The sequence below is a fragment of the Hylobates moloch genome, unplaced genomic scaffold (assembly GCF_009828535.3).
Source record: "Hylobates moloch isolate HMO894 unplaced genomic scaffold, HMol_V3 SCAFFOLD_18, whole genome shotgun sequence".
NCBI lineage: Eukaryota > Metazoa > Chordata > Mammalia > Primates > Hylobatidae > Hylobates > Hylobates moloch.
In genome coordinates this window covers 57,416,415-57,430,629 of record NW_026652293.1, presented here as the reverse complement: position 1 = coordinate 57,430,629, position 14,215 = coordinate 57,416,415, and the positions used below count along the sequence as shown (strand labels likewise).

At 42.8% G+C, this 14,215-nt stretch overlaps 1 protein-coding gene across 1 annotated transcript in view; it reads left to right on the top strand.

Moving 5' to 3' along the window:
• Positions 1-10,230: 10,230 nt before the first annotated feature.
• Positions 10,231-14,215, top strand: part of TP53BP2 (tumor protein p53 binding protein 2) — a 112,848-nt gene continuing 108,863 nt past the window's right edge. Inside the window, exons 1-2 of the mRNA XM_058430546.1 lie at positions 10,231-10,339; positions 10,947-11,047. Of these exons, the coding sequence (XP_058286529.1) occupies positions 10,985-11,047 (63 nt within the window). The 5' untranslated portion in view covers positions 10,231-10,339; positions 10,947-10,984. The remainder of the gene's footprint in view (positions 10,340-10,946; positions 11,048-14,215) is intronic.

Here is a 14,215-nt window from a genome sequence, read left to right as displayed (position 1 = left end):
AGGCAGGATAGGAACTTTCATGTATTTGAGCAGATAGATGTGTATCAGCATTATTTGGGAAAAGGTATGCACACATCATTCAAATGAGTGGAACCATTTGGAAAGCTCCAGTTTTATTGGTTTTCATTATTGATAGTATAATGCTTCTTGATGTTGCCTAAATCTGTGTTTCTTTCTTTAGTAACAAGGCTCAGCCCTCCCCAGCAATTAACCTGTCTGTATTTACTTGTCTGAAACCACTTAACAACTCTGACCACTCATCAACGGAAATCTGAGCACTAATGTTATCCATTTTTTAATACTATGTTAGTAAGTTATGTTTTTCACACCTATTTCTCTAATTTTTAATTTTAATTAAAACCTTTAAGTTACATTCTTAGTGAAGAAGCTGTTTAATTGAATAATTACTTATGTTTAAATAGTTTAATAAAAATCCAAAAAGTTTAAGAGAGCATAAGTGAAAAGTTGTTTCAACATCAACCCACCACACCCCCACCAAGTCTTCCAGCTTCCTTCCCTAGAAGCAATCACTGTTTTGGTTTTTGTTTTCATGTTCTTGTAGATATATTTAATGGATATAAACTACATATATGTTCTCTTGTTTTTAAACACCGAGAGTAGCTACAAATACATCATTTTAGTGCATTGCCTTTTAAAAAATTTAACGATGTATCTTGGACATATTTCCATGTGAAGATGTGTGAACTATCTCATTGTTTTAACAGCTGGGTAGTATTTCATTGTATGGATGGATATGTTGTAATTCAGTAAACAGTTTCTTTTTTTTTTTTTTTTTGAGACGGAGTCTCGCTCTGTTGCCCATGCTGGAGTGCAGTGGCACGATCTATGCTCACCGCAAGCTCCGCCTCCCGGGTTCACGCCATTCTCCTGTCTCAGCCTCCCAAGTAGCTGGGACGACAGGCACCCACCACCATGCCCGGCTAATTTTTTTTGTATTTTTAGTAGAGACGGAGTTTCATCGTGTTAGCCAGGATGGTCTCGATCTCCTGACCTTGTGATCCGCCCGTCTTGGCCTCCCAAAGTGCTGGGATTACAGGCGTGAGCCAGTATCCGTAAGTTTCTGTTGCTACAAATAGTAGTGTAATCAATATCCTGGTGTACACATTTTTGCATCTATCCATGTGTGTCTGTAGGATAAATTTTTTTTGTTTGTTTTAAGATGGAGTCTTGCTTCTTCACCCAGGCTGGAGTGCAATGGCGCGATCTTGGCTCACTGCAACCTCCGCCTCCGGTGTTCAAGCAATTCTCCTGCCTCAGCCTCCCAAGTAGCTGGGATTACAGGCACATGCCAGCATGCCTGACTAATTTTTGTATTTTTAGTAGAGACGCGGTTTCACCATGTTGGCCAGGCTGGTCTCAAACTCCTGACCTCAAGTGATCTGCCTACCTCAGCGTCCCAAAGTGCTGGGATTACAGGCGTGAGCCACCGCGCGCAGTTAGGATAAGTGTTTAGAAGAGAAATTATGCGTCAAAAGTATCTGAATTTGAAATTTGGTAGCTATTACCATTTTCCCCCGTTGAGTTTTTTTCATTTGCATTTTAAACATTTAAAGTAAAGTCAGCAATATTTTTAAAATTGCCTTTATTTTTTAGAGCAGTTTTAAGTTCACAGCAAAATTGAGCAGGAGGTGCAGAGATTTCCAGTACGTCCTCTGCCCCACACATGCATAGCCTTCCCCATTGTCAACATTCTCCACCAGATGGAGTACACTTATTACAATCGATGAACCTACAGTCACTCATCATTATCACCCAGAATCCATAGTTTACCTTGGAGTTTACTCTCCATGTTGTACATTCTGTGGGTTTGGACAAATGTATAATGACATGTATCCACCTTTATAGCATCATATATAGTAGCTCACTACCCAAAAAATCCTCTGTGATCCACCTATTCATCCCTCTGTCCCCCTAACTCCTGGCAACCGCTGATCTTTTTACTATCTTCATAGTTTTGCCCTTCCAGAGTGTTATTTAGTTGGAATCATACAGTATGTGACCTTTTCACATTGGCTGCTTTTACTCAGTAAAATCTTGGTTGCTTCAAGTTTTGGCAATTATGAATAAAGCTGCTATAAACATTGGCGTATAGGTTTTTGTGTGGACATAAGTTTTCAACTCCTTTGGGTAAATACCAAGGAGTGTAATTGCTGGATTGTGTGGTAAAAGCATGTTTAGTTTTGCAAGAAATCACCAAACTGTCTAACGCTGTATTGGCCTTTTAGAAAAAAAGAAAACAAACAAAAGAAACCACCAAATTGTTTTCCACAGTAGCTGTACCATTTTGCATTTCCATCAGTAATGAACAAGAGTTCCTGTTGGTGCATATTTTCACCAGCATTTGATGTCAATGCTCTGCATTTTGGCCAATTAAATAGATGTGTAGAGTGTCTTGTTGTTTTAAGGTTAAGCATTTTTTGATATAAGAAGCCAACTTTTTTTTTTTTTTTTTTTTTTGAGACAGAGTCTTACTCTGTTACCTAGGCTGGAGTGCAGTGGGGTGAACTTGGCTCACCGCAACCTCTGCCTCCTAGGTTTAAGCAATTCTTGTGCCTCAGCCTCCAGGTAGCTGGGATTACAGGTGTGTGCCACCAGGCCCGGCTAATTTTTGTATTTTTAGTAAAGGCGGGGTTTCGCCATGTTGTCCAGGCTGGTCCCTAATGCCTGGCCTCAAGTGATCCACCTGCCTCAGCCTCCCAAAGTGCTGGGATTACAGGCATGAGCCACCGCGCCCTGCCAAGAAGCCGTCTATTTTTTCTCTCTTGAGAAATATCTGTTCATGTTCTTTGTGCTCAATTCAAAAATTGATTTATAAGTGGCCCTTTATATATTAAGGAAATTAGCCTTTTGTCATATGTGTTACAAATGTTTTCTGGAATTTCCACCTATGTCTCATTTTGTTCATTATGTTTTCCTACAGAATTAAAAAATATGTAAAATTAAATATGTGCAATTAAAGCACATACAGATGTTCCTTGACTTATGATGGGATTAGGAATCTTGATAGATCCATGGTAAATTGAAAATACTGTTAAGTCAAAAATGCATTTAATACACTTCATCCACCAAACATCACAGCTTATCTTAGCCTACCTTTGAATGTGGTCAGAGCACTTACATTAGCCTACAGTTGGGCAAAATAATCTAATACATTTTATAATAAAGTATTCATAATATAATACAGTGTTGAATCTCATGTAATTTATTGAATACTGTACAGAAAGTGAAAAACATATGGTTGTATGGGTGCTGAAAGTACAGTTTCTACTGAATGTTTATCACTTTTCCAACAACATAAAATAAAAAAATTAAGTCAGGGACCACTTGTATTAAATGCATATGCACACATAAATACATATCATGAGTTTATATTCCTATCCGAATATGACATCACAAGCTTCTTCCCCAACTCCTCCTATTCACTATTGTATCTCCCTTCTCCCACAGAGAATCTCATGAGATTCTCTGTGGGATCTCAATGACTTTGCTCATTGTTCTATCCTATAATACATAATAAATAGTTGCAGTGCTGCATCACCAATGCCACTATTGACAATAAACCTACTAAGTAAAGCTCAATATTTCTTTCTGGTTATAGTCACCAAAGGAGTCTCCATTCAATAGCATTGGTCTCCTCGACCCATTCCTGGCCAGCTATTGAGAAAATTAAGCCTGGATTTAGTATTGAATCTGTTCCTCAGTTCTTTCTGTCCTTACAATATGTCTTGCTAATGGTGCATTATGTTAGTAATTTATTGAAATAAATTTCCTTGGTGTAGTTATGAAATCAATTTAAAATGTAATTTATTTTATCAGTTTTTAAGAAATGGCATCTGGATTTTGTGTATACATAGAACAGCTTCCCCTACTAAGATTATGTAGCCCTTTCCCCATGTTTAAGTACTTTAGCATTTTTATTTTTACATTCAACTGAAGCAAGGAATACAAAATTAAATAGACGAGTAACAGAGGAAAAGAGAATTTTTTAAAAACCACCAAAAACTACAGAAAATGTACAAACAGGGCAGAGGTCTAGTCTTGGGAGAACCAGGATAGTGGTGGCATTAACAGAGCAGGGATCTGGGGATGCAGGATCAGGCAAATTCCCATTGCTGGGAGCAGGTGCACAGGGACCGGCTCTGTCCCAGGAATGGATTGGAGGCCCATGCCTTCCCTTAGGCCATGGGGCTTAACAGCTGTGTCACTTGATGCTCATCCGGGCTGTTCCACATGCCCTGATTCCCATGTTTGAACACAGACTGGTTTTAGAGCTTGGGGAAACAGGTCCTCTGGCAGGTGATTTTCATACCAACGTAAGAGATTTAATGACCAGAAACTGGATTCAGATGCTTCAAATACTCACTCCCATTCCCCTTATCAAAGATGCTAGTGGTGTGGCTAATTTAAAACTATTTTGTAGAGATGGGGGTCGCGCTCTGTTGCCCAGGCTGGTCTCAAACTCCCAGCCTCAAGCGATCCTCCCACCTCTGTCTCCCAAAGTGCTGGGATTACAGGCATGAGCCACTGACCCCAGCCAATGGTGTGGTTTTATTGTCTTGAGCCAGAAGTAGTCTCATAAACATTTTATTTTGTGATAAGATTATTGTCAGAAAGATGGATGGAGACTTCATATTTTAAATTATTATTTTTGTGGATATTTTGAAAAGGTAGTTGTTATGACAGCCATTTAGCAGCTTGGTTGTTACTTAGGGATGTGTGTGTGTGTGTTGTAAATTTTTATTGAAGTGTAACACATCTACAGAAACTGTAGAAATCATAAGTGTACCTCCGTATGGTACCTTGATCAGAGAGAACATTACCACTCCCTGGAGGCTTCCCTTTGCTCCTTCCTTGCTCCTTTCTGTCCCCACAATGACTTCTCTTGCAATTTATATCACCATGGATGAGCTTTGCCTGTTTTGAACTTAATTATAAATGAATCATGCAGCGTGTACATTCTGTGTCTTGAGGCTTTCACGAAACATTATGTTGTGGCGTGCGGCAGTAGTTGGTTATGCTCATGCCTGCATTTCCCAATGTTTCTCTCCCATTCTACTGTTGCTGAGAATTTGGGTTCTTTCCAGTGTTTGATTATAAATAGTGCTGCTATGAATATTCTTGTGCATGTCTTTTGTGAATATATGTTTGCATTTCTATTGGGTATATGCCTAGGAGTGCAAATGCTCAGTTATTGGGTACGCATGTGTTGAGATTTGGAAGAAATTGCCAAAGGTTTTCCAAAGTGGTTGTGTCCACAAATGTGAATTTTTCTCCTAATTCATAATGATAGATACTCTGAAAATTAGGTTGCTCAAAACCATATATTTTACTGCAACCATTTTAAAAAAATATTCTAAGTGAAAACCATTTTGGCATTGTTCTCTGGTTTGGAAACTTGGGATCTTGCTCACTTTTTCATGTGCTGTGAAATTGGGTTATGGTCACCAAAGGACACTCCATTTAATAGCATTAGTCTCCTCGACTCATTCCTGGCCAGCTATTGAGAAAATGAAGCTTGGATTTAGTATTGAACCTCTTCCTCACCCCACCCCTGGAAAACACATGGTTTTTGCCTTTTCATTTTATGGATTTGATGGAGCCTACGCAGCTTCATTCAAATGGAGGAGTGGAGCTTCATCAAATGGGGAAGGGGGAGTGCTGGTGGGGGAGGGGGAGGGGGAGGAGGGAACTGCTGGTGGGGAGGGGGTGCTGGTGGGGAGGCAGAAGTGCTGGTGAGGGAGAGGTGTGCTGTTGGGGACAGGGAAGTGCTGGTGGGGAGGGGGGAGTGCTGATGGGGAGAGGGGAGTGCTGGAAGGAAGGGGGGTGTCCTGGAGGGGAGGGGGAGTGCTGGAGAAAAGGTAAGAGTGCTTATGGAGAGGAGGGTGTGCTGGAGGGAAGGGGGGAGTGTTAGAGGGGAGGGGGGAGTGTTAGAGGGGAGGGGGGAGTGTTGGAGGGGAGAGGTAGTGTTGGAGGGGAGGGGGAAGTGTTGCAGGTGGGGGAGGAGTGCCGGAGGGGAGGAGCTGTGCTGGAGATTAGGGAGGAGTGCCGGACAGGAGGTGGCGTTTGGGTCTACAATGCCTCGCAGTGGGCATTTGCAAGGAAATGTGGCTCCAAACCCCACCTCCCCTCTGGCAGTCCTCCCTAACCTCCGTAACAACCTTTCTTTTGGAGATCAGTGGAGTGTGTTTTTGCTGATCTGGATGCTGGCCACAGAAAAGGACCCGCGGCCACTTCATCATTTGTCAGACTAAGCATGTGTATTACATAGGGCTCTACATTGAAGTGTGCACAAGATCTATCTTACTTGTGTGAACATTCCATTTCCTCTGGTATTTAGAGTGTTCACTTATACTGACAACTGATATCTGTCAAAAAAGGGAGGTTTTAGATTGTCATTCTGTCTTTTGTAATTATGAGTTTGTAAAACACCATTCTAGTGGGCTCACCTAACAGAGGCAGCCTAGAGGTTTTGGTGATTAAATTGGATGGAAGTAACTGGATGACTGTTCATGGGCTTATTTCCTGAAAGGCTGAGATACTCTGCTCTGACCGGAAAATCTATGTAAAGACTCCAACATTGGCTCCGATGCAAGAGGATCATTCACCCATTCATCCATTCAACAAAATATTTAAAATACATTGTGAAAAAAATATGTATGGTGGCCCATGTACTGTGTTTCTAGCGTGGGAGGGAAACAAAGATAAACTAAAAGTAAAACTTAGATTTACCAAACTTGAATTTTCATATCTAGAAAGGGGTTAGGCCAAATGCATAGAAAGCTTGAAAAGAAAGTTCAAGTGTCAAGAGAAAAATAAATCAAGTGTGCCAGGGGTCCAGATGAGAGGGAGGTTCTTGTAGCCTGAAGAATTTGGAAAAAATTATAGGAGAGGTGGGATTTGAGCAGGGCCTGGAAGGATGAGGAGGATGCAGACCTATGGAATTGAGGGAAAGGAATTCTTGTCATAACTCTCAGTGCTGGGGGGCTGGGAGTACCTGATACTGAAGCTCAGATGGGCACATTAGAAGAGAAAAATAACAAAGGCGGAGCCCAAGCCAAGACCCAAAAAGTCTACAAAAATGGAAACTTTCCAAGAGGGGAAACAGGCACAGGCTTCTTGGTAGTAGCTGGGGGATATCTGGGAGTGTGCTCTTAAAGGGTGCCTGAGAGCATGCTCCCAGGTGTGACTGACCGCTGGGAAACAGGATTCTGGAGGCTGTTTGTGGCTCTCACCTCTGCTGTCTTTTAGTGCACAGTAAGTGCCTTAAAGGGATGAGCTTCATATACAAAATGCTGCCTGACTACGCCAGGGAAAGGGAATGTATGATCAAAGATCTGAGAAAGGGCTCCCTGGGATCCATTTAGGAAAACGCCAACAGTGTAGCTCAGTTTGGTCAGCAATGGTGCGAAGGGGAACCAGGAGGCACATGATGTGGATGATAGTTTGGGTGAGACCATGCAGGACATTGATCACCAGGCAAAGTGCTCTGGACATTTTTTTTCTGAAGGTGATAATATTCCTTTAAGGTGTATCTGATCTGTGCCAGGAAGATCATTCTGGCAGCTGTGTAATAATGAACCCAATCTCCACGCTTTGTGCTGCTTTAGAAGGTCCTTGAGGCTAAAAGTACTCATTGTAGTCACTGTTTATTATCATCAACCTCTTGAAAAGGACAAGTCTGCGTTTTGTGGTGTCTGTGTTCCCACTCCCAAGGCCAAGGTGACAAAGAGGAGGGGTTGGGAAATTTCTTGGGAGCAGGGAAGGGGGCTTGAGCCAGGAAGGGTTTGAGCCACATCCTGGTTGAGCCAGAAGGCAATAGGATGTGCTCCTGGAGCAGGTAGCCTCATAGAAGAAGCAAAAGCACAGCCAGGGAGCTAACAGAGGCACAACAACTTCGAAGGGTGAGCTGAGGATGGAACGGGGTCCTGCTCTAGACATCAGTGGCCTGCAGAGTTGAGACTAGGGCAGACGTACATGAGATCTCACTTGGACAGTCTGGGACTCGTCTGTAACTTTTTACTAATGCCTGTATGTATGAGTTGTGGTGGAGACTGTGGTTGAGACCCTGAGCACTCAAGTTTGAGTCCTGATGCAGAGATGTGTAAAAATGGTAAAGCAGGAGGAAGAGTGAAAATGTGTGTGTGTATTTGTATGTGTTATGGACTACATTCATTGTGGGTGGAAGGAAAAAAAATCAGATATTTTCGTGGGCAACCAAATACTGAAAAATTACTTCCAAGCAAGGTCTTTGCAAATGGTTATCATTACGACACAGGTGTGACTTCTAAGCATTCTGATGTAAAAAGGGGTTCTTTGGAGGGGTGGGGTTGTTACTAACGGGAATCTAATGGGTCACACACAGGGCCCCAAGTGATACCTCTGAAGGGCTTGGCTCAACCCTTGGATTTTTTTAGGTTCTGAGCCTGGATTTCATGAAGGAAATTTCATCCACCCTGCTGTGTGCTGAGCTGGCTGTAGACATGTTCATCAGAATTCCAGCAGAATGACTTGCAACAGGGATTTCCCCTTACAGTGACAGATTGCCTGGGTCACCAATCTGTGCTCTTAGGAGGAACATTGCCATCATTTCTAGTGGACGGGCTCTCGGGTGACGCATCATTAATCAGAGGGCTCTTTGCTAAGCATGAAACCGGAAAGGAAAGCACCATGCCTGTAAGGTGTACGTCACCTGTGTTCCCGTAAAGCCTGATGGAAAATCTCTTCTCAGCAGAGAATACTTCTCCAGTGACGGGGCTGTGTGTTCAGTGACCCCAGATGCAGAGTCTCGGACGGGGCTGGATGCTTTTGACAAATTTTGTCTCCTTGTATCTATTTTTTCTTCCTAGCTCAGTTCCTCTCAGACACATTCTTTTTTTAGATGGCTTTAGTGCCACTGATTAATGCTACAGTCAAGGGCTATTTCTGTTGGCCTGGCAGATGATGCAGAGTCAAATGTTGCAGAATTTGAGGGGTGGATTACTGTCTCAGCTAATACTGTTTATTAAATCAGGAGCTTGGTAAGGATTTCAGCTTCCCTGCATTTTTTTCCAAGTTGACTAGTCTGTTATTTATGTTGGGAAATCAACATGATCCCCTTTCCCAGAAGCCCTGATTACTGTCTTCTCTGCAGCCACAGTGAAGAAGGGCAAGTCATTCTACAGAAACATTTTAGAGAACACACAAACTCCTGCAACACACCTTGTATTCCCTTCATTTGAATTCCTGAACTCAAATGATTCTCCCTCCTCGGCCTTCCAAAGTGCTGGGATTACAGGTGTGAGCCACCACGCCCGGCGTTGTCTGATTTCCGGTTGCTTCATTCACAAAAGTAGTAGGTAGCTTTGCTACAAAGAGTGGGCCAGGTTATTACCCTTGACCATTGCTTCCGTTATGAATCTTTAGCTCCCATTTCTCTGGTCTCACTCAGGGACTCTTCATTAATGCCTAATCTCTGACGCTACTTCCAGCATTATATACATCATGTTGCAGGAGAGAGAGAGAGTGTGTGTGTGTGTGTGTGTGTGTGTGTGTGTGTGTGTGTGTGTGAATATGTTTCCCTAAGAACATCTTAGAAAATCACATGGTAGGCCGGGCACGGTGGCTCACACTTGTAATCCCAGTACTTTGGGAGGCTGAGGCGGGAGGATAATATGAGCTCAGGAGTTCGAGACCAGCCTGGCCAACATGGTGAAACTGTCTCTACTAAAAATACAAAAATTACCTGGGTATGGTGGTGCGCACCTGTAGTCCCAGCTGCTCAGAAGGCTGAGGCAGGATAATTGCTTGAACCAGGGAGGGGGAGGTTAAAGAGAGCAGAGATGGTGCACTCCAGCCTGGATGAGAGAGCGAGGCTCCGCCTCAAAAAAAAGACAATCACATGGTGGAGATCCCCTTTTAGTCCCACTGCAACCCCCTCACAGAGTGAGCCTGCAATGTGTGGACACTGAGGCAGAAGGTCTTTCAAGTGGAAATCCCAGAGGATGGAAGTAGGTACAGCTCAGGGTGAATGAATGCCCTCAGGGTTGCTAGCAGGCTGATACATGGGTGAGGACCAGCTAGGATGAGTCATCTCAGGAAACAGAGTAAACAGGTGGAGATGGGAGGTAATGTCACACTGTGTGCACTTGTTTTAGAGTTAACGTGTTTATTGATCTGCAATGATTTAAGCAAACCGTTTGATTCTGTTCTAGAAAACAAACATGGAAATCCCCATGTAATCACGAGGTTGAGGTAAGAGATTAAGGACCGTTGACCCAAAGGAAACAGTGCTGACCTGTCTCCTCGGTGGCATATCACTCTTCAGCCACCAAGCCCCCAGGTAGGTCAGGCTTATGTGGTAAAAAGGGTGGGATTTGGAATGAAACTGACCTAGGTTTTAATTACAGCTCCTCCACTAATGGCTCAGGTTACTTTACCTTTTTGACTGTTGTTTTTTTCTCTGTAAAGTGGAGATACAATAAATATTTCACAGAGTTGTGAGAAGTTAGTAAAATGATATCATAGATATGCTCTATAAATTGCAAGCACTCAATAAATGAAGGCTTCATTATCTAGGAGACTGAAAAATGCCCAACTGGAGCTCTGTCTAAAGAGCTTCTTCCTCTTCTTCCGTATACTTTGAAATGCAATCCATCCCTCAAGGGACAGTTCAGATGTAACCTGTACTTGTTTCTATTGCTGTGTAACAAATCACCATAAATGTAGCGGCTGCTGTGGTTTGAATGTTTGTCCCCTCCAAAATGCCTGTTGAAATTTAATGGCCATCGTAATGGTATTGGGAGGTAAGGCCTTAAAAGGTGATTAGGCCACGAGAGCTTCACACATATGGGTGGGTTTAATGTCTTAATAAAAGGGTTTTCGGGAGTGGGCTCGCTCTCCTGGCCTTTCCACTTCCCACCATGTGACCCAGCCTTCCTCCCCTCCAGAGGACACAGCGGGAAAGGCACCATCTTGGAAGAAGAGAATGGCCTCACCAGATGCCAAGCCTGCTGGCGCCTTGACCTTAGCCTCACCAGCCTCCAGAACTGTAAGCCAAAAAGCTTCTGTTCATTATAAAATGCCCAGTATCAGGTATTCTGTTTACTGCAGCACAAGTGGACTAGGACAGTGGCTTAAACCAATAGCCATTTATTACCTTTTAGTTCCAGAGGTCAGAAGTCATAGCAGGCTCAACTGGGTTCTCTGCTCAGGGTCTCACCAGGTAGAAATCAAGGTGTCGTTTGGGTTGTGCTATTACCTGGAGACTCTGGGCAAGAATCTGCTTCCAAGCTCCTCCAGGTTGTTGGCCAGATTCAGCAGAAATGAGGTCCCTGTCTCCTTGCCTGCTGTTGGGCAGGAGTTGCTCCAGGTCTTTCCAGGGGCCTTTTCCATCTCAGCAACAGAGGACCTTCCTCAAGTCAAACCCCCCTCACACTGAATTTCCTTGACTTCTTCTACCACCAGCTGAAGAAAACTCTGCTTTAAAATGATTCATGTGATTAGATTGGGCCCACCTGGAGAAGCCCTCACTTTGCCATGTAAGACGACGTTATCCTGGGAGTGGTATCTCTTCATATCCACAGAATCTGTCCATACTCAAAGGGGAAGAGATTATACGAGGGTGAGGGGACATTGGCGGGGCGGGGGGGGGGGTCATTCTTAGAATTCTGCCTACCATACCACTTCTTCCAGAAAGCCCTTTTCTGACCCCTTCTTTTCTTTTCGAGACTGAGTCTCGCTCTGTCGCCCAGGCTGGAGTGCAGTGGCACTATCTCCACTCAGTGCAAGCTCCACCTCCCGGGTTCATGCCATTCTCCTGCCTCAGCCTTTGGAGTAGCTGGGACTACAGGCACCTGCCACCACGCCCGGCTATTTTTTCCTATTTTTAGTAGAGATGGGGTTTCACCGTGTTAGCCAGGACGGTCTCGATCTCCTGACCTCGTGATCCGCCCTCCTTGGCCTCCCAAAGTGCTGGGATTACAGGCGTGAGCCACCGTGCCCAGCCTTCTGACCCCTTCTAATGAGAGCTAGCTCCTTCCCCTGCACCCCATAGCACTATATGCTAACGAACTCATTGTGCCTGCATGGGAGTTGCTGTGATCTAGCCCCCTCTCTCTACAGGGAGTAAGAGGCCCCTGGCTTTGCTTATCTTTCATTGTCTTTCTTAGTATTGATTCCTCAAAGTTCCTGAATCATTTTTATGCCAAAATATATTTTAGTACTGTACTATATTTAAATATAGAGAGACATATGAAGGACAGAAATCTCAAACTGTTCAAAGAAATGTACAGAGCAATGAAATAAGTGAAGTTTTAGGGAAGAGAAAGTTCTCGAATCTAATTTTTATAAACATTTTCCATGATATTTTCTGTTGTGTCTTCTTGGTGGGTTAAATATGAAATATCCTTCTTTATTTCTTTTATTGCTATTTCTTTAAATTATGTGATTTTTAAAATTGTGGTATTAATTCTCTTTTTATAAGTGGTAAGGTGTATGTCTTACAAATATCATTTAGGCTGGGCGTAGTGGCTCATGCATATAATCCCAGCACTTTGGGAGGCCGAGGTGGGCGGATCACGAGGTCAAGAGATCGAGACCATCCTGGCCAACATGGTGAAACCCCCATCTCTACTAAAAATACAAAAATTAGCTGGGCGTGGTGGCGTGTGCCTGTAGTCCAGCTACCCGGCTGAGGCAGGAGAATCGCTTGAACCCGGGAGGCAGAGGTTGCAGTGAGCCGAGATTGCGCCACTGCACTCCAGCCTGGTGACAGAGCGAGACTCCGTCTCAAAAAACAAACAAAAAGATCATTTAACTGGAACTTTAAAATCCAATCTAAGAGTCTGTCTTTTAATTAGCATGTTTACCATTTACATTTATAGTGATTACTAATGTATTTAGACTTGTCACTACTATCTAATTTTGTGTTTTCTTTTTCTCATGCTTTTTTTCTCTTTTTTTTTGTCTTTCATTGAATAGAAATTGTTTTCTTATTATAATTCTAGGTGCAATATTTTGGTGGTTTCCTTAAATTTTTAACATCCATACCCTTTTTTTCCTAACAAAGTTTAAAGTTAATCAGTATTTATTTATTTATTTATTTATTTATTTTTTTTAACTATTTTCTTTTTTTTTTTTTTTTCTTTTTTTTTTTTTATTATACTTTAGGGTTTTAGGGTACATGTGCACAATGTGCAGGTTTGTTACATATGTATCCATGTGCCATGTTGATTTCCTGCACCCATTAACTCGTCATTTAGCATTAGGTGTATCTCCTAATGCTGTCCCTCCCCCCTCCCCCCACCCCACAACAGTCCCCGGAGTGTAATGTTCCCCTTCCTGTGTCCATGAGTTCTCATTGTTCAATTCCCACCTATGAGTGAGAACATGCGGTGTTTGGTTTTTTGTCCTTGCGATAGTTTACTGAGAATGATGTTTTCCAGTTTCATCCATGTCCCTACAAAGGACACGAACTCATCATTTTTTATGGCTGCATAGTATTCCATGGTGTATATGTGCCACATTTTCTTAATCCAGTCTATCGTTGTTGGACATTTGGGTTGGTTCCAACTCTTTGCTATTGTGAATAGTGCTGCAATAAACATACGTGTGCATGTGTCTTTATAGCAGCATGATTTATAGTCCTTTGGGTATATACCCAGTAATGGGATGGCTGGGTCAAATGGTATTTCTAGTTCGAGATCCCTGAGGAATCGCCACACTGACTTCCACAATGGTTGAACTAGTTTACAGTCCCACCAACAGTGTAAAAGTGTTCCTATTTCTCCACATCCTCTCCAGCACCTGTTGTTTCCTGACTTTTTAATGATGGCCATTCTAACTGGTGTGAGATGGTATCTCACTGTGGTTTTGATTTGCATTTCTCTGATGGCCAGTGATGATGAGCATTTCTTCATGTGTTTTTTGGCTGCATAAATGTCTTCTTTTGAGAAGTGTCTGTTCATGTCCTCTGCCCACTTTTTGATGGGGTTGTTTGTTTTTTTCTTGTAAATTTGTTTGAGTTCATTGTAGATTCTGGATATTAGCCCTTTGTCAGATGAGTAGGTTGCAAAAATTTTCTCCCATTCTGTAGGTTGCCTGTTCACTCTGATGGTAGTTTCTTTTGCTGTGCAGAAGCTCTTTAGTTTAATGAGATCCCATTTGTCAATTTTGGCTTTTGTTGCCATTGCTTTTGGTGTTTTAGACATGAAGTCCT